Source organism: Mustela nivalis, assembly GCF_964662115.1.
Source record: "Mustela nivalis genome assembly, chromosome: 1".
In the NCBI taxonomy this organism is placed as follows: Eukaryota; Metazoa; Chordata; class Mammalia; order Carnivora; family Mustelidae; genus Mustela; species Mustela nivalis.
In genome coordinates, this window is record NC_139020.1 from 91,559,695 (window position 1) to 91,586,226 (window position 26,532).

The following is a 26,532-nucleotide window of genomic DNA, read 5'->3' on the forward strand; positions in this document are numbered from 1 at the left end:
TCAAGGCAGAATATCTCACCACCAAAAACACATCAGGCATCTGCAGAGTCTAAAAGGAGTCAACTGGAATTCAGCAGATAGGCAGCTGCCTCTAGGAGACTTAAAGATTCCCCTGAAGGGAGACACCACACAGGTCTTTGGAAATATATCCCCCCTGTTAGAACCAGACATGCATATGGAAATTATTATTATCCCTTGACTGAGGGCTTGAGCTATAAACATTTGTGGTGTTTGCAACCTAAAAACAGGGATTTCCTCAAATTTGCTAGAACTGTCTCATTTTCTTTAGTTCTACCATTATCCACACTTCATTTGCGATCAAGTGAATTGTCAAATTAACATGTTTTTGCAGGAAGCTGATTCTGTTACTTCCTTAAAGAGAACGCTGCTCTTCTGAGGGTTATCAGCAAGCTGCTGTGTTGGCTTCTGTGCCAGGTGCCCTTCCTGACTGGCCATTTCCCCTCCAGCTGAAGATAACCCTGCAATGACTCCAGATTCTTTCATTCAGTATCTAATTCCATCTTCATCATAAAGCCTTTCCTAGAACATGGCTAGACCTAATCATTTGCATGTCTTGATTCATGCCTAAGATCCCAAGCTGACTTTTGGTTGAATTTCAGTGGAAATTCCAAATCACATGACAATCAAAAGAAAAATAATGGCATTTTCTTGGTTCCATTTTCTAATATATGATAATGAATGGATATTTATAGGTACCTTGATGACTACTGAAAAATTTCATTTGGAACCCACATAAAATAGATTATATTCCATAAAACACAGCAAATCATGCATAAACTTTAAGAAAGATTTTGCTCCCCCATCTATTAAAACTATTACTCTGGGGCGCCTGGGTGGCTCAGTGGATTAAGCTGCTGCCTTCGGCTCAGGTCATGATCTCAGTGTCCTGGGATCGAGCCCCACATCGGGCTCTCTGCTCAGCAGGGAGCCTGCTTCCCCCTCTGTCTCTGCCTGCCTCTCTGCCTACTTGTGATCTCTCTCTCTCTGTCAAATAAAATAAATAAAATCTTTTTTAAAAAATAAATAAATAAAAATAAAACTATTACTCTATTTCTGTCCTTTTCACTGCCACAGCTTTCCCCCTAACAAAAGAGTCTATAAATTCAAGTGTCAAAATCACTAAAACCTTTATTTCTTTAACCCCCTGCAGTCTGCTTTTGCAATTTCTTTCATGGCAGCATTGTTCTCCCCATCTACTAATTCACATTTGATTTTCTCCTGCCTCTCTGCTTCTCACATACAGTCAACAACCTAGTCCTGCTGATTCTTCTCACTATGTTATTCTTTCTACTCCTACCACCACAACCTAGTCCAGACCCTTACCATTTACGCCCAGTGTTTCCTTTGCAATCACCCACTGACCAGCTCTCCAAATCTTCAGTTTTTCTCTGTTATAATTCATCTTGCATACCTTTGCCAAATTAAACATCCTAAAGCATAATTCTGATTGTATCTCTTCACATTTCAGACATTCCAGTGGCTCCCCATTATGTCTAAATAAAGTTCAGCTTCAACTCATATGAGGCCAGCATGTTTGTTGAGTGAATGAGCACAAAAATCCCACATGCAGGCTTTAGTAACTAACTCACCTTTTACTGAATAAAGAGAGAAGCCTGATTTGATTTTGTTTTGTGTCTTCAGCCAAGGTTCCCCATATATTCTGTTAATGACCTCAGAAATATTTAAATTATGACTGGTAAATCAATTGAAAAGGAGGAGTTCCTATTTTTAATTTTCTTTTCTCTAGGTTTTTAAAAACCCCTTCAAACTTTCATTGAATATACCCTTTATTTCTATTCCTTAAGACATGCATGTTCTCGGGGCACCTGGGTAGTGGGTTAAAGCCTCTGCTTTCGGCTCAGGTCATGATCCCAGGGTCCTGGGATTGAGCCCCACATCGGGCTCTCTGCTCAGCAGGGAGCCTGCTTCCTCCTCTCTCTCTGTCTGCCTCTCTGCCTACTTGTGATCTCTGTCTGTCAAATAAATAAATAAATCTGTAAAAAAAAAAAAAAGACATGCATGTTCTCTCTATTGATTCTTCTTCATGAATGTTTTACTCTAAGGAAGTCTGAAGTTCAGGGTGACAAAATACACAATTTGTCCCAATGTTCCCAATTATTTGTTTCCACTTCAGATAAATGTAATTTGAACATATCCTACCCTGAAATAATTTTTTAAAAATTATAAAAACATGTTCTACCTTTGTGGAAGTTGTCTATCCAAAATAAAAGTTAAGTAACATACAAATTTAAATTCCACAAAAGATAACAGACAAAAATGGCAGTGTAAGCACATGCCAAAACTGCCCCTATTTGGTGAGAAATAATGGATAACTCTTTTTAAAACATTTGAAAGCATAATCCTGTTCACAAGCAGGCAAGCAAGTTTTCCAGGGCCTATAAAAGAAAAAGTTAATCGACAACAATAAAGGGTCTTTTTCTGGGTTATGGCCAAAAGAGAACAGCAGGGATTATGTTTCAGTGTTCATATAAGAAAGGGCCTAAATATGCCCCACAATGAACCAAACACCCCACAGGAAGTTACAGTTATAACTGCATTCCCAGTCTCTGAACAGAGGGCAAAACTGTTTTATTCACATTGTCACAAGACCTGGCGCAACTCAGGCAACTGCTGAATTGCCATACAGGGAAACATGTGTTGAAGAGAACTCCCACATGAGGTAAGCTCTTAAAAAATATATATTCACAAACAAGAATCTGCACTGTATAAGACAATCAATAAGCCCAGTAGAGAAAAAAATTATACAAAAAAATAGAAATAATTCAGTAATCTGAAAAGAACTTGTGAATAATGATGTTTAAAATTCTCAAAGAGGAAGAGGAAGATTAACATCAATGAAACAAATGCAGGGTTATGAAACAACAAGAGTTAGGTAAAAGAGCCAACTGGAAGTCTTGAAATGGAAAAATATGAAATTTAAAAATCCAATATATGTGATACATAGTAAACTAGATAGAGCTGAAGAGAAAATTAGTGAACTTGAAGATGGAACTGGATAAATCTCACAGAATACAGAGAGAAAGAAACTGAAATAAAGAGGAGATATATGAATATATAAATATGTATATTTATAGGTATGTGTATGTATACCAGAGAGAATAGAAGAGAATCATTGTTTGAAGAGTTCACAGCTGAATGTTTTCCAGAATTTTATTTATTTATTTATTTATTTATTTATTTATGGAGAGAATTTATGGAGAAAGACTATATGAAGAGAAAAAAAATATATATATATATATGGAGAGAATATATATATATATGGAGAGAATATATATATATGGAGAGAATTTATGGAGGAAGAATATTTGGAAAGAATATGAAGATATATATATATACACACACATATATACATATATATATATATATATAGAGAGAGAGAGAGAGAGAGAGAGACCTGAAAGGGTCTCTATATACAGAGAGAGAAAGAAAGAGGTAAGAGAGAGAAAGACCTGAAAGAGTCACAAGCAATATCAAAAAAGAAAAATCCAAACCCAGAGACACTATAGTGAAAACCTTCAAAAAATCAAGGTTAAAGAGAAAAATCTTAAAAGTCTTCAGAGAGGAAAATCAAGATTACTGACAAAGGAGAATAACCAGTATGACAGATTTGTCTCCCCAACAACCAGAGCTGCTAAAAAAAGAATAAAGAAATATCTTCATAGTGCCAAGGAAGAATAACTGAATTTATTCTTCCGATTCAAGAGCATGGAATGGTCTTCCATCTTTTTGTGTCTTCTTCAATTTCTTTCATGAGTGTTCTGTAGTTCCTCAAATACAGATCCTTTACCTCTTTGGTTAGGTTTATTCCTAACCAAGTGCTATAGTTATTCTCTAATTTCCCTTTCTTTATTTTCATTGTTAGTGTATAAGAAAGCCACTGATTTCTGTACATTGACTTTGTATCCTGCCACGTTGCTGAATTGCTGTATGAGTTCTAGCAGTTTGATAGTTTTAAAAGAAACTACAACTGAAATTCTAGAAAACAGTGAGGGAGAAGGGAGTTGATGGCTAGGGCATTAAAGAGATCAGAAGGATGTTCTAAATCAGATGAACCCGGTGGTGGGTATTAAGAAGGGCACATATTGCATGGAGGACTGGGTGTTATGCACAATGACTCATGGAACACTACATCAAAAACTAATGATGTACTGTATGGTAACTAACATAACACAATAAAATTAAATAAACAAACAAACAAATAAATAAAATAAATTAGAAGACTTTTTTTTTCCTCCATGGAAGGAGGTTACAATGCAAACTGTAGACTTCTTTAGAAAAATAAAAAATTATAAAGTGTGTTTTAGAAAAGGTAGCCAGTAGAGGAAAGGTAGGAATAAAATACAGAGTTTAGTAACATTTTCTAAAGTTCTCTTCCTTATGATCTTCTATCTCCACATATTATCTCCAGAAGCATCTTCTTAAAATTACAAACTTAGCTTTACAGTCAATAATGGGAACAGTGGGGAATTTCCAGATTGAACAGCTCTGCATTCAATCACTCACATTTTATAGTTTTTAAAGTCATATTTATTAATTAGACAGTAGGATAATGGAAAAAAGCTTAAACGAACTGAATAAAAACATTAGAAAGAGCCTACTGACTAGATCATTAAAGCCTATCAATGGAAGCTGTTAGAATAATATCTGAAAGTGAAATAAAAGTGGATAAAGCACACTCAATAAAAGCCAGTGATAACATCTGGCCATGTACTCCATGATCGCAGTGGATTAGGCTGTCTAATGGGTACACGCCTCCTCTATCTTTTCTAAGTATGATGTCCTTTTAAATTTTTCAATCATTTATTAGTTATTTGGTTTCTGAATAAAGTATACAGATATTTGTTCATGTCTAAAGAAACAGACAAAACTACATTTTTAAAATATATATAGAGAGAGAAACAATTCAAAATTAGAATTTTGGATACTTGAAAACAATAATGGTACTTGTTTCTTAATGACATGATTATGGGTGACACTTTCTTTTCTAATCTTTTTAATATTTTCGAGAGTTAACATGTATTATTTTACGTTGCCTTATCATCAGGCAAAAATATGTGCTAAAATTTTTATATTTCTATATAAATATACCTTTATAAAGTTTCAGTTAATAAGCAATTATATAATTTTAAAGAAGGCTTTCAAAATCCTATGTAATTCATCAAATACAAAAATAGTTTTAGTTGAGGGGATATCAGATTTAGTTATTCACCTAACCAAAAGTCAACATGTAGCATAAAACGAAATTATACAACACGTTGCTTATAAAACACCAGGCCTAAATCTGATTATATGAACTAATCTCTTCCACTGCCACATCATAAGAGTTGTAAAAATAGTAAAGTCCCAATGGTACTAAAGACAAGTTCTAATAATTCAAGGAAAATCAATTTGTTCTTAATTGAAGCAGAAATTAAGTTAAATCTGGTCATTTCCCAGTTTTATAAAATCAATGCATTTGTCCATGGAATCTTCATTTCTCTTTCTGTTAAGGCCCATATTAAAGTACATACACAATCAATCCCCTCCTGATTCAATAAAAACACTCATTCAAAAGTGTTATTCTCAAATTTCCAATAATAACTAAGTAATCTGGAGGTTTGCTTAGAGTTTGAATATAGATGCCTGGGTTTAGTCAAGCATATTAATCATTCCATTCTGTCTGACTCTATAATGTAATGAACACTAACAGACTTCCTATTTCCTGTATCTCATTTGTATTTTATTATACCACTAGGGCTGAAGACCAGAAAAGAAACATCTAAATTTAAAAATTTTAAATGTGAAAAACATGGCTACTGAACTTCCCAATAAATTACTGAAAGCATTTTATACTTAAGATACAATGATGTTCTACTTAATTTTTTATCCCCACTAATTAAAAGAAAATCTTATTGAAAGCCACGTTTTTATTGAACTCTGGAATACTCATTTGGACATTGCAAATAAAATACTTTAAATGCCATTTCTGCAAATTCCTATTAGTGTATATGGTTCAAGAAGGGAGTCTATTATTAATAACATGAAAATATTCCCACTAATGGCATTGGCAAGATTCTAATGATCAGGCTGATCATTTGACAACATTCATTGTTTAAAATCTAACAAAAAAAGAGGTGATGGGGATTAAGGCGTGCACTTGTCCTGATGAGCATCAGGTGACTATTGAATTGTTGAATCACTCGATTGTACACCTGAAACTTACATAACACTGTATGTTAACTGGAATTAAAACACTTAAAAAATAAAATTAAATCTAACAAAGAATTTATTCATTTGTAATAGATTCCTTAGCTCTCATTAAGGTTAGCTGGAGTTTCTCTGATCCTTAAATAGAGAATTAATTCAAGATTTCAAATAGCAAAGTTGTTTTCCATAATTATACTCAAGTTTTTATTTTTTTAATATATAATTATGTTGAAGGATATAATGCTGTCTAGAAGTAACATAATAATATTCCTGAATCAGCCATTTACAAATTTAGGTTTGTATCAACTGATTATACTGAACAAAATCCACCAAGGAGCAACTGGTAACAATAACACTACCAAGCGCATTAGATGTTATTTATCATAACTACCTATGTTACATAATACAACATTCACAGATTACAGGAAAAGCAGTATCATTTATGATCCTTGGTGTAGTTAACATCTGCTATTTTCTTGCAGTCTACGACTACTTCTCTTTCCTAGAGTGCTCAGATTTCCTTCTGAGGATTTACCCCTTACCCACTGGATGTAGACATGGAACGTGAATCAAAAGTCTTTCCCCTTCCTACAAGCTGGCATATTAGCCAAGTTAGGCGAATCTTTGGGGTCCTTTCTGTGAATCTGAATCTTGAGCAGATGATCAAAGACATTAGAAATACTTAAAGACTTTCATCTCAGCAGTAAAATCTAGACCATGTTCTTTCTGCTACAAGACCATCAAAATTCTCCAATCCTCTTGGAGATGCCTTGACTACTTCCCCATTTCCAAGCCTCGTTTTCCAGCCCTCCCTCAAATCTTTGTGCTCCCAAACCATTCCAATAAATTTTCTTTCGCCTAAATTAGTCAGAGCCAGTTTCTGTTGCTTGCAATCAGAGAACCCTGAAATACCCAGGAAGCATCTATAATACAGAAATGTGATTTTTTTCCCAGGTTGTTCAACAATCAAGAGAATGGTGATGTCAAGACTCTAAATCCAGTGTTCTTTCCACTCTGCCACAAAGATAAAAATGATCATCCAACACTTTTTAAAAATGGAACTTAATTTTCTCCTTCCTACAAGCTGGTGTATTAATTTTCTAGTGGTGGAAATGGCTTTAAAGTTCAAAACCATTATAAGAGGGGGAAAAAATGAAGGATAATCATCTAATTTTGGGTAGTCACAAGTATGTTCTTGGAAGTGTTAGATAAATCTATTTTCTTCAGCAATCTTTTCAGATTCCTATAAGAAAAAAACTTATACCATGTGTTTCATATATTGGCTTACCAATGCCTACTAATTAACTACTGATTAACTCTCCCAAATACTTCTTTCCTGAATTCAAATGTCATATTTTAATAAAAATATATTGCAAACTAAGTGAATTGAGAACACTAACAAAATAATGGCTACCATGATTTGAGTACTTACTATGTGCCAGGAAATTCACTGGCCACTTTATGTATACGTTATGTTATTAAATCTTCACAAGAGCATTGCAAGATCAGTACTAATATCTCATTTTAAAAGGAGGATACTGAGATTTAGAAAAGATAACTAACTTGATAAATAAATTCCTCACAAAACTGAAAAATGATAAAACTACAATCTGAAGCCCATATTCTTTCCATGAATATGGCATACCCTCTTAGAAACACTGAGATGATCTAGTTTCATCCCTAATTTTCAAAGGCTTAGACAAAGAAAACAGTGGTAGAATCATAGACTCTGTGATAACTAGTCCTGCATAAATTATAAACAACAGAAAAATTAAATTTATATTCAGGATTTAGAAAAATCAAAAGATACATATGTTAAATAGAGGATTCAAATACTACAGTGATTGAAATGACATTACCCCCATCTGATATAACAATTTGAGCCAGAAGTCTTGCATTTTGAAAAAGTCCAGAAATCTTTCTTTTAGGTTTACAAGAGGAAAGGGACCTTCACTCTTCACACTTCTTATGCATTTCTCTGAGAAATTTAACTTACATCAATCAAAATTTCCATTTTAACAGATGTACATATCTCAAGTTCAATATCCCATCCTTCAAAAGGAATGCAAACCCTAATAGTAAATGCAAAATGATTAGTATGTGGAATATTTCTTTAAAACCTTTAACAGTTAAGAGAAAAGAGACACACCTAAGCTTATTTTTTCCATCTGGATCCAACACTTTAGTTCATGAGCAAAGTATATGGTATTTGTATTGGCAAGGAGAAATGTGTGATTTCAAAACATCATCTAGTAGTGCTGTAACGTAGGCCAAGGTGTTAATGAGGCATGGTGGTGAATATCGTTCTTGTAATAGTATCAATTGTTTCAATATGTAAAAATCTGTTTAAAGCTATATGTTGAAACTCTACTCATGTCTAGCCATCCTAAAAATCAACCCCACAAGCTACTAACAGGTTTAAGCTTACAACCATCTCTGAAAATGGATCAAAAGGCATACCCTGCTCAAGATGGCTCAATATTGTCCTTTTCTGGGAAAAGGTGACAACAGTTCACTTGAACGACTGCACCACCAAATGGATAGGTTGCTCAGACTTGGTGTTGGGGTTGGGGGGGGGGATTCAAACTTACTAGGTTGTACCCACTTCAAGTGGGGCTCTATCCCCATGAGAATGCTAAAATTAAGTAACCGAGAAATGTGTCAGCAAATGTTTAATGAAAATTTCTTATGGTGGGATTTAAACATACATGAGTGCACTTACTTTTCCTATTGGGCTAATTGATATATTCCTCATTAAGAAATGTCTTTCAAATATCTTCAAAGATTAGGTCATGGCTATTATGTGGACCTACAATAATTCTATTGCATACAGTTTTCATGTACTGTCATTGAAAAGAGTTCATAAGCCAGATTCCACACTCACAAGTTCAAATACCTTTCCTATTGCACCATTTGTTTTCAGTCCATACCCAACAAAATTGTCCCCATCACCAACGAGCCCCATACAGTGATTTGTAGCCACAAAATTATCACAACTATCACATTCTCAACATGAGCATATAAGTAAGACACAGAAGCATAGCTGGCTGACTGCATCTACATTTCTGCATCTGCAACAAATGATGGGTCCAAAAAGGAGGTTATGCCTAAAAGGTAGAGGTATGAGAAGAAATTGGCTCATAAGTCTTCTATAATATGGTAGCCCTCCCTCTATACTGTATTGTTAAATGAAAAGCAGGGATTAGATACAGGAAAACAATAACATCCAACTTTCTCTATTTATAACCTCAGTGTTTATACCAGATCTAGTAATAAGTTATCCATTAAGATAAGATTCCATTGTATCAAAAGGATATGATACCCTGAAATTCTCACAGTAATTAAAACAAATTTAAATAAAGTCCAAATCTTTGTCTAACCTTAGGGCAAGTGTTTTTTGACAACATGTAATATTTTATGCCCTTAGCAAAGGCATACCAAAGCATTACAGTCTAATTCCACTTTTCCATGTTTTAAAACATGGTCACCATTTGCTGGAGGGTGGGAAGAAGGAGAATCCCATGATGCTCTTTGGAGCCTCCATGGAAGCCTATTTTTCCTCTTCACCACAACCTCCTAAAAATAAGGGCTCTTTCTCTGTCTTTATCATGAAGGTGGAACTGCAGTTCCTGAAAACCACTCACTACCTTCCTTCCCAGTGTTTCTCACTTCCCATCAGTCAAGAGGAAAGAGTGCCCCCACAGGCCATCATTAACCTGCCAATTCTGTCTCCAAACAAGGAGGACAAGAGCTCACTAATTTGAAGATCAAAAAGCCACTTGTCCATTATATAATTGGAATGAAAGGCAAAATGTTGCCGTTCTGAAGAGCACAGTAATTACTAGCTGTTAATTGCTCTCTCGTGTTGGCTCACTTTTAATTAAAAAGAACAGCTCGTTGCAGCCCGATAAGCAATGGTGGAGACCACTGGTTTAATCAACAAAGCAGAAAAATTTGTTTCTGTGGCAGCCAGCAACAGCTTGAGAAATCTTCAGATGTCCAAGTGAGATTAAAAACTGTCCATTTAGTGCAGTCAGATTTTATTTTAACCAAGGAAATGACTATTTGAAGTCTTCCAATGTGAGTGTCCCCGCCACATCCCCGCTGGTGCCGTGGGGACTAATCACGGGCTGGGGTTGTGATCATTCAAGTAAAGAAATTTAGCGACTTTCCTCTTGACTTCATCATTCTTGGGTAATTGGCCTGTCTGAGGTGAGTACTCTTTTTTTTTTTTTTTTAAGAAAGTGCTTTAAAGTATGGAAGGCCCACAGACTGTGCATTTAATTACTGTTCATATTTCATGCAGTCAAACTGTATTTCATTTAAAAAGAAAATGATTTACCTATCTTTAAAAAGCCTTACTTATATGCTCTGCTTTGTTTTGTTTTGTTTTGTTTTTCTTCCAGGGGTTATATATTTATATGCCCAAAAAAATGTATTTAAGGCATCAAAGTTAATTCTGTAAGATGCTTCTCTGTCTTTTCTGCTTTCATCTAATAGCCACAAATGACAGCTACCCTTGGGGGTCAGGGGATACTCCCTGGAAGGATAATAGTGTATTTAGTTAAGATTCCCTAGGTTAAGTGAGGTTACTTGGTTTTCATTCTCTTCATGTATCTCCAATTGTAGGCAGTATGTATGCAAACCCATACCCCAGCCTTTTTTCTTCTCCCTCTTCTTCTAAGCTATGGTAGTTGGAGAGCCCTTTGCATGTGATTCCACCTAACTGTCCCTCATAGGTCTCAAGCCATATTTAAATCTAGTCTTTTATCAAGAACAGAGAAAATAACTTGTCTGTTCACTAATCATGAAAAATACATATCTCTTTTTTGTCTGGGTTATATAAAAAAAAATTTGTCTCAATCATGATACCTCTGATACAAACTGCTGGTCAAATACCAACCCTATGCATTGGGTAAGCATTAGAGCTAATCATCCTATACGAAATGATTTATGACTCAATTTAAATGGTGCTTCTAAAAATATCTGTTCCCTTGCCAGCCACTAAAGCAAACTTGTCTTTCTCCTATACTAATAATAGTGTTTAAGACATAACCTACAGAGAAAACTATGAGCCAATATCCCTGGTGGACCCAGATGTAAAAATCCTCTCTAAGATATTAACAACTGAATTCAACAATACATTAAAAGGATCATTCACCATGATCAAGTGGGATTTATTCTGGTGATGCAAGGATAGTTCAATATCTGCAAATCAATCAACATGATACATCACTTTTTAAAAATGAACAATAAAAACCATATGATCATCTCAATAGATGCAGACAAAACATTTGACAAATTTCAACACCCATTCATGATAAGAACTCTCAACAAAGTGGGTTTAAAGGGAACATGTCTCAACACAACAGAGGCTCTATATAACAAACCCACAGGCAACATCAAGCTCAATGGCAAAAAACTAAAAGCTTATCCTTGAAGATCAGGGACAAGACAAAGATGTCCACTTCGCCACTTTTACTCAACATAATGCTAGAAATCCCAGCCACAGCAAACAGACCAAAAAAAAAAAAAAAAAAAAAAAAAAAAAAAAAAGTAAATAAAAAAATAAATAAATAAGAGGCATCCATATTGGTAAGAAAGAAGTAAAACTGTCACTATTAGATAACATGATACCACATGTAGAAAACCCTAAAGACTTCACCAAAAAACCACTGGAAGTAAAAAATGAATGCAGTAAAGTTGCAGCATAAATAATTAATACCCAGAAATGGGTAGTGTTTCTATACATTAAAATAGTAGAAAAAGAAAATTTTTTAAAATTTCATTTACAATTGCACCAAAAAGAATAAAATACCTAGGAATAAATTTAACCAAGGAGGTGAAAGACCTGTACTCTGAAAAATACAAGATACTGATGAAAAAAATTAAAGGCAACACAAAGAAATAGAAGATATATATATATATGCTCATGAACTGGAAAAATTAATATTGTTAAAATGTCCATATTATCCAAGGAAATCTATATATTTAGTGCAATCCTTATCAAAATGACAAAAGCATTTTTCATAGAATTGGAAAAAATAATCCTAAAATTTGTATGGAACAACAAAAGATCCTGAATAGCCAAAACAACCTTGAGAAAGAACAAAGCCAGAAGTGTCACAATTTCAGCTTTGAAGATATACAACAAAGCTGTAATAAATAAAACAGTATGGTACTGACACAAAAATAAACCCATAGGTCAAGAGAACTGGATAGAGAACCCAGAAATAAACCCACACTTTTATGGTCATTTAATTTAAAGGAGGCAAGAATATACAATAGGGAAAAGACTGTCTCTTCAACAAATGGTGCTGAGAAAACGGGACAGACATGCAAAAAGATGAAATTGGACCACTTTCTTATACCAAACACAAAAATTAACTCAAAGTGAATTAAATATCTAAATATGAGGCCTGAGACCATGAAACTACTAAAACAAAACATAAGCAGTAATCTCTTGGACATTGCCCTTAGCAACATACTTATGGATATGTCTCCTTGGGCAAGAGAAACAAAAGCAAAATAAACCATTAGGACAACACCAAAATAAAAAGCTTCTGCACAGCAAAAGTAACCATCAACAAAACAAAAAGGCATCCTACCAAATGGGAGAGGATAATTGCAAATGGTATATTGGATAAGGCATTAAAATCCAAACTATATAACCGACTCAACACCAAAAAACAAACAATCCACTTAGAAACTGGGCAGGGATTCATTAGTTGAATCCTAAATTAACTTCCCCACATTAAGATGCCTGCTTTCAGAAGGGAGTAGGAAAGGAAAAGAGAAGTTCGATAGGGCTTTCTTTTACTTTTCTCTTCATTTATATCCAAGAATAAAGGGCCTACCATTATGGAAAGAACAGAATCCAATTTTAGTTAAATCCCAGCTTTGCTGTTTTCTAGTTATTTGGCCTCTTAAGTTTCAGTTCAATCCATGGAGAAAGTAAGTTTTTTAAGGAACAGTTGCAAAGAATAATTGAAATAATATTTTGAACATAGTAGGTATTCAGTAAATGATAGCTGCTCCTAAGGAATGTCAGATACTGGTGATAAGTTATAGATGCTAATTTAAGAAGGGTCCCTTCCCATTCAGTCCTCTGTATACCTTACCAAGCATAGTAGGAGGACCTGGAGAGGACAACCACATCCTTTTTTTCCTTGAATATTCTCCATTTTCTCCTGCCTATACACTTGAATACTGTGTCTGTAACAGTAATGTAACTTCAGTAAAATCTGACATGGAGGTGGGATAGGACACAGTGATTCCATGAATGGCCCAAAGAATTTGATAGTAGATTCACTTTAATAGAAAGGAAGTGGAGGTTAAAGGAAAAGGGGCGGGTAGAAAATTATTTTCTTAAGTATAAGTTCGTAAAAATTTTTCTCAGGATGTTAACAAGTAAAAGAAGAACACAGGCATGAGCACTCAGACACACACACACACACACACACACACACACACATTTTGCCTGACATTCGTTACCACCTGTCAATCCTATAAATAAGTTTGGTGACCTGTGGGGGAACTATTTATATAAGCAATACCATCTTCTGATTTAAGAAAGCCAGGAAACTAAAAAATGATGATGATAATAATAATAATAATAATGAAATTAAGTTAACTTTCCTAAGACAGGAACTTTTCTAAAGTACATATTCAAAGTTGTTGCTACTTTCTGACCATTCTGCCGGAAACTATTATATGGCTTCTTTTATTTCTCATTGATAATCAGAAAACTTTTAAAACTATTACTGAACCCAGTGAAAAACTTAATGCTTTAGTGAAGGATATTACTTTTATTTTCCATTACAAAGTGAACTGGACCCGTAGTCATCCTGCCTACATACAGTCAGGAAAATATCAAGTTATGGAGCTGAAAGAAACCTACAAGAGTCTTATGCAAATATAGGTCTTTAAAAGTTACAAAATAAATACAAAAAGTCACCAAGTTCTACACTCCGATAAATGCCAAAGAGAACTGCTATTAACGTGCCTCAGGGCTTCATCCCCCAAAAACGCTGAGTAGCAAAGGGTCACTTATATAAGAACAGAATTTGGTATTAAAGTGAATGGCCCATCTGTTAGAAGCAGGACCTACCACGAGGTCCTGGCATGATTCTGGATGGATCCTGTCACTTCTTGGACGTGATAACTGAAGCAGAGAAGCCCTGAGGTCCTATCCAACTTGAAGAATCTATTTTTCCATAACTACTTTCTTGAAAAAAAAAAAAAAAAAAAACCTTATTGTGGTTAAATACACACAAGACCAAACTTCCCATCTAACCATTCTTAAGTGTACAATTTTACATGCACATCATTGTGTAGCCATCACTAAATCCATCTCCAGAATTTCCTCAGCATCCCAAGCTGAAACTGCACCCATTAAACAGCAGTTCCCTGGCAATCATTAGTCTACTTTCTGTCTCTATGCAGCTACCTCTTCTTCATACCAATGGACTCATTCATTATTTGTCCTTTGGTGCCTGACTTATTTCACCTAGCATAATGCGCATGTATGTCATTCTTTTTTCAAGCTGAGTGATATTCCACCCTATATACAGGCCACATTTTCTTTACTCATTCAACTACTGATGAGCATTTAGGTTGTTTCCACCTCTTAGCTGCTCTTAATAATGCTGCTGCTAACACTGGTGTACTGGTATTTGCACTGCAGCCTGTCACCTAGCTGAGAAAGCTAGGAAGACAGGCACAACATCTCTTGACTCAGTCTGTACCATTCCAAGAACAGAAGATGCTCAACAAGTATTTTCTAATAACAGAAAGCAGATTCAGCCTCTTTGGATTGATTACATGTGAAACTTAAATCCTCTTATAGGCTGTGGGCACTCTCTGACATGTGCATTTGTGCTAGTTAAGGGCAAAAGCCTAACCAATGTGTTTACGCCTGGGCTTTCCAGAACACTCATCTTCCTGCGTCTACTCACACATCCAGACCAGCAGGCCCAGGACAGGGGCAGCCAGTTCTGGTAACAGTGAATTTCTGCAGTCACTTCAGGGTTGGAATGTGGAGGGGGAGGTTTTTTTTTTCCTACTTCCTGTTTCTAATTTTCAGGCAGCACCTGTCACCAGCAGTCTTGACTTTCACAGTTTTCTTTTGAGTCCCTTTGCTTTTTTTCTCATACTTGTTCTAAGGTTTATCAGAGGAAACACTTGCCCTCCCAAGGATGGCCTCCACGCTGTGACAGATTAATCCAAGTTGAGTGAACTTCCTTCAGACAGAGGACACTAATTATTATGAAGGCACTTAGAACACAATGAGAGCTGACATCTGACAGACCATTCCCTGCCAGCTCTGCATTGTCTTAATGTCAGACCCTGTCAGTTCCCAGCCTTAATTACATCCTGTTTACAAACATTAGGCCTGACTTCAGATGAAGCCTTAACAAAGGTTGACAAAGGTCAGGGTCACATCGCAAGGATGTTATCTGTCTGTACTCTCCTCCTGATAAACCAGAGGTAGAGGGCTGATTTGGGAGATAGCTTTCAGGGCAGAAAAATGCACTGTGGTCACTGGAATATCTAATCTCTATGGACACATTTTCAGCCAATCTGCTAAGCACCAAGGCGGGGGACAGGGGGCCAAATTTAGAGGACCAACTTGGTGCTGCTCGTTATCTGAAATCCCCTGAGGGCAGACATGGCAGAAGTGCTGGGAAAAACCTGCCTTAGGAAGGCTGTTGTCACCCTTTGCCACTGAATCAAGAAAAACAAATTCAAGAATTAAAAAAGGGACCCCAGTTAAAACAGAGACCCCTTTCGAAGATAACCAGCAAATTTTAACTAGTATATATAAACTGACAGTTTTTCGGTCATTATTTTTGATATGTTTTGGGGTTAGGATCAAGCAACAAACTTTTCTTAAGCAAAATACTCTTTACATTCCTCTTATGTGGTAGATTTGTAGGTATCACATCAGACTTATTCAGAGCAATCAGACCTGGGCATTTTTGAATTTCAGTAGTTACAAAGTAATTAATATAATATCTCATCAGTTTTTTTCAGGCTATGGCCGTCGTGATTAGCCACGCTCTCTATATTTTATAAACAGGAAGACAGTGGCCTGATGTGGTTAAATTATTTAACATAATCATATCTTACTGCACATTGGCAGCAAGGCCAAGGCCAAGCTAGACCCCAAATCTCCCACATGTAGTCTGGGGTTCTTTAGAAGTAAACACTTTTTTTGTTGTTGTTAGTATTCTTATTGAGGCTGGCACCTAGTATGATACCTGTGTTTAACAACTTATTCATTTCACCCCTCTGCCTTCTGTCTTAAAGAACTAAAGAACTTAACATTCTTTTTACCTTAGGTTCCTATCTTCTGACACATAAATGACTTTTTTAAATGTTCATCTCTGGAAAGCACTCAGCTAAGTCTTGCAATTCCCACAGTGCTCACAAAAGCCCTCCCCAGATCATTTATAGAGTTGTTTGGGCCCTGGTTGGGTCTTCCACACTATCAAGATTTCTGTTTTCCTAGATCTACATCATACTCTCATCTGAGTCCAGTGAGGGGCATTCTGTTTGACAGGCTTACCCCTTACTTCTTGTAGAAGTAAGTTCCAGTTGTATTTCTAGCAACATTGTCATAATTGGTTTTTTAGATAAACAATGTTTTGTAGAAATGGCCTGTTTCTGTCTCTAGCTCCTCCCCTGTCACTGACACCATCGGGCCATGCCCACAACACCTAGGCCACTAAGACTCACTTTCAGGCCTACTGCTTAGTCACTCTCCCAAGAACCTCATCTGGCCCTAGAGTTTACATTTCTTGTCACCAGTGGGTCACTCTGAATTTCGCAGGCTTTGTTCTAACTCTTTACCTATTTTCTTCCTCAACTCTGTGAGAGATATCCTCAGCACAGCATTAATGTCAACACCATAAGTCTAAGAACAAATCATTCCAAGGTTTTCCTCCCAAACCTACCATCTTAGAAAGAAGAAACACCATTCTCTTGTCCACAGATTTTGACATTTGAGAGTTCTTCTCAGCCCCTCCTACTTCCCTGTAGTAAGAAACCACAGCTCATGAATTGCTTTGGCCAAAGTGCCTGCCACTGTACCTAGGACGTAGTAGGCAATTATTAATATCTGATGCATGGATAAAGGAGCAAAAAATGAAAGAACCAATGAATGAATGAACAAACTCAGTGAAATTACTGAATCTTGTCAATTTCTCCACAGCATCCCAGCTCTTCCTCTCTACTTCCTCCTTCTTCATGGTCATCTCCATTTTGAAAGATTCTGTCACCAGAAGTCGGAAATACTACAAACATAGCTGAGTCACCTGCCTTAGTTTCTCCATCTAATCCCTCCTAACCATGACTGGGCATAGATAGTAGTCCCACATGAAAACCAGTGCTTCAATACTACCTTAAAAACAGACTCCTTGCTACAATCCAATTGAATATTCTAATTTGTTATATAAAAATGTCAAGTAGCTCTAGGCCCAGGTCCAATTTCTGCCAAGAGTGACTTATTTTGTTCCCCCAGGATGACAATGAAATGCTGTTAACTATCCTTTGACTACGATCCTCTGAACAGGTGTGCACCCCATAACACTCTGTGGTCTAGACCAGATTTCCCAGCTTACGAGAGATTATGTCATTTGGGACTGAATCCAAGATTTGGCTTAAATAAAGATGTATTATTGCCTTGCTGCTCATGCATCGACCACATGCACAGAGTAAATGCAGATGAATCTGCTCATCAAATGTAATATGGAGCTCTCTGATGACAAACTTGACTTACGGTAGTAAAATTGAGGTTACAGTGAAATTGAACTAAAATCCCTAGGTGTGATACTACTTTAACTTGTTTCACTCACTGTGATGAGCTATATAGTTCAGAAGGCGGTAGTTATCAAAGGTTAAAAAAAATTCTATTCCAAGATATTTTCATTGTAGGGCTGTAAATTTTGTATTTGTTATGTCTGCCAGCTAGTGGCTGGAATGTCTAGTAGAAATTAGCAGAGGGAATAAATGTGGGGTGGGGGCAGGGGAAAAGGGGGATGGCCAAGGAGAAAAATGAATGAAAGAATGAATTCTTTCCTATAAAACCTTGAGGAACTGGATAAAGCCAGACTTTTGTGTGCATTACATATACATTTTAGTGCTAAGTACAGCTTAAAGATGGACAACAATCATCTGTTATTGGGGCCACGCTGACACATTAATGGTTCTATTTGTAAGTTTTCAGACAAGATCAATAATCAAGAGCTTTAAAAACATCAGGCACACCTGCAACTTCTTCCCACCACTGAGAAATAACTGCCTGCTCTTTTTTCAGGGGTTGTTTTACTTTCATTGCATTTGTAATGTCAGTCATACACACAACCAGCTCTCCCATCAGAATTGGGTTACAGCCAGTGGCTAACGCCTCCGGAAATACAGACCTAATATTTCACAATAGCTCTACATGGGTCTGCAACCACATGCTTTACTAACCCAAATAAGAAAATCTAATTTTAGAGGGAAAAGAGCTGAGAGGGTCATAAGGAAACCATGTCAGTAATCTAGTACACACATTTATATTGTTAAGTGTGCAAAAGTTCAATGTTTAAGTGAACTCCCAAATTCTTAATGCAATCCTAATGAGCTGTATAATTCAGGTGGAAGGAATCTTACTGCAGGACTTCGTAAAATCTAACTTTTTCAATCCGGAAAAAAAGACACAAATACAACAAAATTCCAAAAATTCTGTAACTTTTGAGCAGAGAGTCAAAGAAAAGACACCATTTTACAGAAGATTTAGTTTGCCAAACCGATTCTGCCTTATTCAATGACAGATGGTTGGGGAACAGGGCAGTGACGTGAAAGGTTGGCATACAAGAAGTCCAGGGCATGTGAGAGTGTGAAAGCAGGGGCTTTGAGGGGGCAAAACTAAACAGGAATCCTCAGTGCCCACTAAAAGATGATTAGGAGGTTAAAGAACCAATGGTCCGCACAATGACCACTGGAGCCTGGAGTGCCAAAATCTTTCCTCTCCTTCAGGTATCTGGATCCAATGCAAGATAATTTTTAACTTAAAGCAATGCTAGATTTGACTGTGAAGATGTACCACATGTGGGATAAGACCAGGGGCTGCCCACCATTCTCCTCTTCTCGGCATCTCGAACAATCCTCGGCATGCAGAGATGACCCAATGAATGAGTAAATTAACAGGAGAATGCAGCAAGGGCTTGAATACAATCTTGGTGCCCCTTTAAAGCAATCCCTGTAAAATATCTGAGTGCCAGTATACTTTTAAATTAACTCTTCCATACAATACAATTCAACTGAGAATATAAATGGAAATAAGGCATATATAATTTGCTATCTCCCCAGTAAGCAATCAAAAAAATTTAAATCTCAATATAAACAGTGATGGATAATTCTGTCTTGAAAAACTAAGAATAGAACTGCCCATATCCCACAACAGAACAAGCAGTTACCTTCTAAGTATGACAGAAGCAGGCTTAAGTAAAGCTCATACCCAAAAGATCCAACCTCACCTTCATTCCACCATGGTGGCAGCCTTTCTTATGGGCCTTCGAGTGGAAGGAAAAAGAAAGAAGGATCTGCTAGGAGTTTTTGCCATGTGCCAGACCCCGAGGAACAATACCATTTATGCTCCTGTGACAATCCAACTCACTCCCTCCATATGTCTGTCCATGTTTCTAAGCAGCTGGGAGCTGGCCAACTCCCATAGGGCTGGCAGCCTAGGCAAATAACAGACATCACTGATTGATACAAAGTAGATATTCAGTACAGCCTTAAAAAGCAAGTATTAGCATCACCATTTTAAAGAAGAGAAAGTTAAAGCTAACTTATTGAGTAGGTGAGTTGGGATATGAACTTTAGTTTGTTTGACTCTAAAACATGAGATTTTTTTCACCTCAGTGATCTGCCTTCTGAGTCCTTTCCTAGGTTTATACTCTAAATGAGAATATAGGTACGTAAAGAGGTGCTCTCTTCCCTATTCAAACTAGGCATCATTTTTAGATAAAAATCCTTTGTATATATTGACCTAATAATTTAAGCCTAATTCCTTTAAGTTTGAAAAAACTGAAGTATCACAAAGTAACAAACGTCATAGAGGTCTTTCATTCTGCCATCTACCAAAGAGGGAACCCTCTTTGTAAGAATATCTTACAAGTGTTCTTGTACTTGTGAAAATAAATATAACTTATTAACATTACATAGTATTTTTCCGCTGAAAGAGTTCAAAGCATTTTTCAAATGCCAATTTTGGTATCTACTTAAGGAGAAAAAAAAAGGCTGAAATATTATAGACAAACTCTAGGAGGTGTCCCTTAAATAATTTAACTTCCTTCTTCCCAAAAGAATGCAGGCATCTCAAGATAAAACACACATCAACAATAAAACTATTCAAGTTCAAGTCCAAAATTTGAGAGTACAAAAAACAAAACAAAACAAAAACCCCACAACAAACAAACTTAATATGGCTACTACCATTTGAGCACTGAATTTAGAGTTCAGCTTTTTAAAAAATAAGGTGAAAAGAAAAAATATGTTAGATATAATTCTCATTATCCAAGAAGAGGGCTTTCTGTGGATCGTAATTTAAGGAATTCTGAAAAGAGGTTCCTGGACGGCTCAGTCTTTAAAGCATCTGCCTTCAGCTCAGGTCAGGATCCCAGAGAGGGATGTTGAGATCCCTGCTCAGTGGGGAGTCTGCTACTACCTCTCCCTTTGCCTGTTCCCACTGCCTGCTCATGCTCTCTCTTGCTCTTGCTCACTCTCTCTCTCAAATAAATAAAGTCTTTTAAAAAAGGGGGGGGAGATTCAAAAACAGTGGGTTTCTCTTAAGACTATTTTACAGAAAATACATGGTTACTTTTCATGTGATGTTACTTAAACTTACCCTCAACAAAAACTAATGGAGTATTATTTTTAAAGTAATTTGTTTTCAGATGCAACTCTATTTTCCTTCTACGTGGATATCTGATTTTTACACTAATGAATAGTATACTCGATTCCTTTCACCTCTTTTTCAAGATCTTGTCATCTATATATTCCAACAATTGAAACCCATCTTTTTTTAAGGTAACATCTATGAACCATTTCCTACATAAGGATCTCCTCACTGAGGATACGATCCTCAATGCCAGAACACAAGCAGGAGGCTCAGGAATCCAGACCAGGCTTGTCCAATTCCAGAACCAAGCTCTCAATCACTGTGCCACAAATTCTCTTCTATCATCTGTTTACCATAAGGGGGTGCAACATTTTCATCTGTATTTCCAAAGTCAGGTAGGTAAGAATATCTTCCTAGAAAATTAATATCTTCCTTAGGTCAATTCTTTAAGGGTAGGCTCACAAAGGAAATCTGGACATTAGTTGCTTTTGATCAGATAAAGAAGCTGAAGTCATAACCTGAATTTTCTTTTAAACCTAAGCAACAACAGACAATAAATATTGCAATACATAGGTAAATGAAAAGGGTCTATATGGATGGTAGGAAGTTACATGCTTCATGGAATAAGTAATAGGAACTTTCTCTTCAGGTCACCAATCAACTCAAAGTCAGTTGAAAGTAAGCAACTGTCATCATGGATAATGTTCTAGATGAAACCAGTTAGTGGTCAAAACAAACACCTAAAATACCATGGACCATACTACAAAAACCCAGAAGTAATTATCACTCATCATTGCCCTGGCAGGAAGCTCCAGGGAGACCAAGGACTGAACAAGTAAAAGAACCACTATCGCCTCTTAAATCTTGGTCAACTATTTCCAGGTGAGCTATTTGGCATAGTGAGAAAATACAGCTCAGAAATCTTGCCCAGATGTTGTGTTTCAGCTGGAAATTACCAATAGTTGGGTTCCTGAACCTTTAGTTTCATGTATAAGGCAATGGATGTACCCAAGCATGCTAATGTTGCTACTACTTTTAGGCAGATTGTATCTCTGAGTTTTGTGAAGACTTACCCCATATGCACCGAAGCATGTAGACATTTATGGGGATGTGGGGAGAAAGATATTGCTAACTTGTCCCTGGACAGTTATCGAGAGGAGGGAGTGACTTCTAAGACTTATAAAAATAAATTCTTTCTCTCTCTTCAATCAACCTAAAATACTCTCTGAACCCCAAAGTTTTTCAGAACTCTGTTAAACAAGAAAATCTAGAATTATTGTTATTTTCAAGACATTATAGTAGAAGAACACCTAAGCCATAAGTGATGGAAGCTGCTTCTCATAAAGACATTCCCAAAACAATTAGAACCCAATGTGAATCCAAGGATTTCCATACATGGATTCAGTCAGGCCCTATGCCTGATACTACAGATTCAACAACAACAACAGCAAACAAAATACCGAAATAGTCCTTGTCCTCAATTTTACAAGAAGAAGCCTAGATTCCTAGGGGCAAGGAGGAGGAGACAGTAAGATGTCAGTTATCCAAAAGCAACCCCAAGAGAATGCTTTTAAAAATAAAGCTTAAAAGAATTTTTCCTGGGTTTCTGGACCTAACCTCCAATTCTAGCAACTGGATTCATTGTTGAGTCTGGTCACCAAGTTGAAATAGCAATCTGGGCCCATAAATTCAAATCCCTGGATATAGAAATACATATGTACTATATTTTACTCTCTACTGTTTTTTTTTTCCCCTTACCAGCTTCACATTTAATAGACATCCTCAACTCTAGGAAGGGCTCCATCTTAAACTTGACAGCCAGACTGACCAAATCGTGACTTTTTTCTGTTTCCTTGCCACAATTAATTAAAAAAAATTTTTAATAAACACAAATACTTCTCTTAAGGTAGAATCAAGGCTCATCTTAAAAAGAAAAGTAGAAAAATGTTTGCCTAGTTTTTTTTAAAATAACTGCTATGAACTAACCTGAATTTTAAAATCATAGAATCCTGTTATGCTAGACTTTGCTTAAATCTTAGAATGTATCTCACCCAACCCTTCATTTTACAGATGAGAAAATGGATAACGTGCTCCTGATTTGTGAGGATCTCAATCACTTAATCCATGAAACACTGAATGTGAGACTTATCAAAGCCACATGAACTCTGACACAGAAGCACAGGAAGAATGGAAACCATCTAAACACACCAAACAGTGTGTGAAAGCACAGCTATGTAGAGTTGCAACCAAATTAACTGGTAAATCACTACTCTCCAATGTCAAGAATACAAAGTAGTTCTACACAGAAAACAGAATGGCTGTGATACCAAGTGAAACACCAGCTCAGTCCTAGCTCTTGACAGATTCCACTTGTATGAAGAGCCCATCATAAGGAAAGATGGGGAAAGGAGGAGAAAACCAACATGGCTTCTTGCCCCCAACACCTCCTAAACTGGGTGAAAAAATCCAAGGCTACTTGGATTTTAAAAAGCAAAGACTTGGGAAAACTCCTCTGCCCATTTTTTTTCCCCATTTTTTTTCCCTGCCCATTTTTTTTTCCCTGAAGTGGACACTCATTTTTTGACTGCTCACCATCCATTTTCTGGATTTCCAGGAACAGCTGCTGTCTCCTTCTCCCAATCATAGACCTATTGCTCCGATGAGGTGGGCTCCATTCTCTTTCACACCAGACTACAAAAAAAAAGAGCATATGATCCAGGCCTAACCAATAGGATCATTTCATCCCTTGGCTGCAGCAGCTGGTTTAAGGTCAGGCATATGGCCCAAGCCAGGCCAAAGTCTGCATTCAGGACATTAATGGGGAACATTGGGAAAAAGAAGAGCTTTTCTTGCTACTGAGAGCTTCCTGGAATCACAATAAGAAGGGAGATAACCTGAAAATGAAGCCAACATAGAGGAAAGCAAAAGAGAGATGGAAAGAGCCTGAACCACAGTGACATTGTTAAATCCCTGGTTTAGCACCTGCCCTCAACTTCTCAGTTACCTGCTCCAGCAAAATCTCTGCCTTTGTCTTTTCTTTTAAGCAAATTGAAATTCAATTTCTGTCTTTTGCAAACACGAGTGTCCAGATCAATAAACTCATCTCCCCAACCCTGTACTCTTCCCAACCTCCTCTTCCTTAGCCTTCCGCTACAGTGAAATGGGTACCATGGGGTCTGAGCTCTGATCCAGGGTCCACTGCTTCTCCAAGCAACAACCTTTCTAAGATTCAATTTCCTATAAAAGGAGGGTGGAGGCTACATTTTTCCAATCTAACAATGTTAAGAAAAATCTTACCTTGTAGGGTTTTGAGACCCAAGCCAGGTCGTTAATACAAAAGCACTCTGGTAAGCACATATGTTCTCAAACATAAAATGTCATTATTTGCTAAAAGTTCTAGAATTCTCTCATTCTTCCTTTTGGTTCTTCTATCTTTCTTCTTCCATTTAGTTAAACAGGAACATGGGTCACTATCTAAAAGTTATGTATTTAGCAACTGGCCATTTCATAAAAATCTAAAATCCTAATTTAAAAAATAATCAAAAAAGTGTAGAAAAGTGGAAAGAATATGTGGTCTTGTGGCTTAGAAGTGCAGCAAGATGGCCTTCAAATCACAGCTGCAAAACCTAAGTTGTGTGACTCTGGCCCAGATATTTAATCTCTCTGAGCTTCAGTTTACTCATATGTTCAACAGGGATAAAATCGCCTACCTTTCTGAACTACTGTAACAAGCAAGGCATATACACAGAGTCTGGCAATGGATAAAGTTCCATAAATGGGAAGGATATTATGGGTCATTGTTATTTTTTATTGAATAAGCATCACAGAGACCATGGGGTTAAGTCTAAAATGTGGATGGGGCTAGAAGGATGAGACAGGGGACCAGAGATCCCTATGACAGGAAAGACTGGCGAAGGTCTAGGCTGGTTGGTTCTGGAGTCCTTGGGGGCAGACAGTCAAAAACAGCCGTATTACATCTTTGTCCATAACATATGTTTTGCCCACTGCCCTAACATTTCTTGAGACAATGTGCTTTGAAATCCTCAAGCTCAGTATATGTGTTTTGATTATTTTTGTATGCCTACCCCTTAAGAAGTACTTTGTGAATGCCCATTGTGATTTGAACATGATAATCTCTTGTTCTAAAGGAAGGAACTCCTGTACTTTTTGTTGTCCATTTCCAAGGATAAAAAAACCAAAGCCCATGAATATATAACTTTTCATTGGAAGAGACACCTGGAAGTCCTCGTGTGAGTAAGCTGGTCACCCAAAATGTTCTCACACACCTCCAACTCTCTTAGTACTCCAGAGTATGCAGATTGATGCTCTGAGATGAGTGGTTCAGACTGGTGTAGCACTGGTATCACATAGAAGTTCGTTAGAGATGCAAATTTTCAGACACTTCCAGACCTACTGAATCAGAAACTCTCTGGGTGAGACCCAGGAATCTGGGGTTTAACAAGAGCTCAAGGGACTTAGATACACGCTCAAGTTTGAAAACCACTGCTCCATATAGGACCTTAATATCTTTGCTTTATAAAAGTCATGTGAGTAAAAGTTTTAGCATTTCCATGTTGAAGGGCAAGTGGCAACCTAACTCAATTACACATTTCCATTTTCATTCTTCTCATAGCAAACTTATTAAAAAATATTTGCCAAATAGATACAATGCAAAGATGAGTAAGATCAGTCTATGACCTTAATGAGCTTCAGTTTCTCTTCTTAAGGGACCAAATGGTCAGCTGTAGATGGGGCCACCACATTCCACATGTCAGTCAGAACTTTGGATTGTCTTCTGGAGGGTATGTGGAGTTTGTAAAAATTCTGCATCTTAATTAGGCTTATTATTTACATTATGATAGACTGAGTAACATCTGTCTTGGTTTACAGGGAACAAATCTACTGCTCCAAAGTACAGTAGCCAATGTAGTCTAGGTGACCCCAGAAAAGCAAATTAGGTCCTTCTAAAATTTCCAGGCATCTTAGTCCTGGGCATTCGGAAATTACATGTGATCATATTGATGTGAATGCAAGGAAAAAAAGTATGGTAATAGTATAAAGTATAGATGTAGCTGGTAGAAACCATTGTGGCAGAAGAAATTTAAAAAGAAAACTTACGATAATGCAATCAATCTTCTTCAGATATGTGTGACAACTACCTAGACTTGGCCAGATTTTATTAGTGCTCTGAAATAGTGAGTGTTCTCAGTAATTGAAGTACACAAATTACCCAACTCTTTTATGTACTTGTAAAGATCCTCTATTTAGTGCCAGATCCAGCATTTGAAGATTTAAATGTAAAGAACCCTGATTAGCTGCAAGACTTTTCCAGCATAAGAGATGTCAAGAGACAAGTACGACATCATATTATAGATAATTTTTTAAGTGGCCATCACTCTAAAAAATTAAAATTA

At 36.7% G+C, this 26,532-nt stretch overlaps 1 protein-coding gene across 17 annotated transcripts in view; it reads right to left on the minus strand.

Moving 5' to 3' along the window:
* Positions 1-26,532, minus strand: part of MECOM (MDS1 and EVI1 complex locus) — a 545,117-nt gene that overhangs the window by 383,420 nt on the left and 135,165 nt on the right. For 10 of the 17 annotated variants that reach the window (XM_082741486.1, XM_082741488.1, XM_082741487.1 and 7 more), the window contains exon 2: positions 23,711-23,809. The exons of 6 other annotated variants lie outside the window; for them this stretch is intronic. In XM_082741486.1, the coding sequence (XP_082597612.1) occupies positions 23,711-23,809 (99 nt within the window). Of the gene's footprint in view, positions 1-23,710; positions 23,810-24,415; positions 24,452-26,532 lie in introns of those variants that run through there. One more of the 17 variants, XM_082741505.1, reaches the window with a different exon arrangement.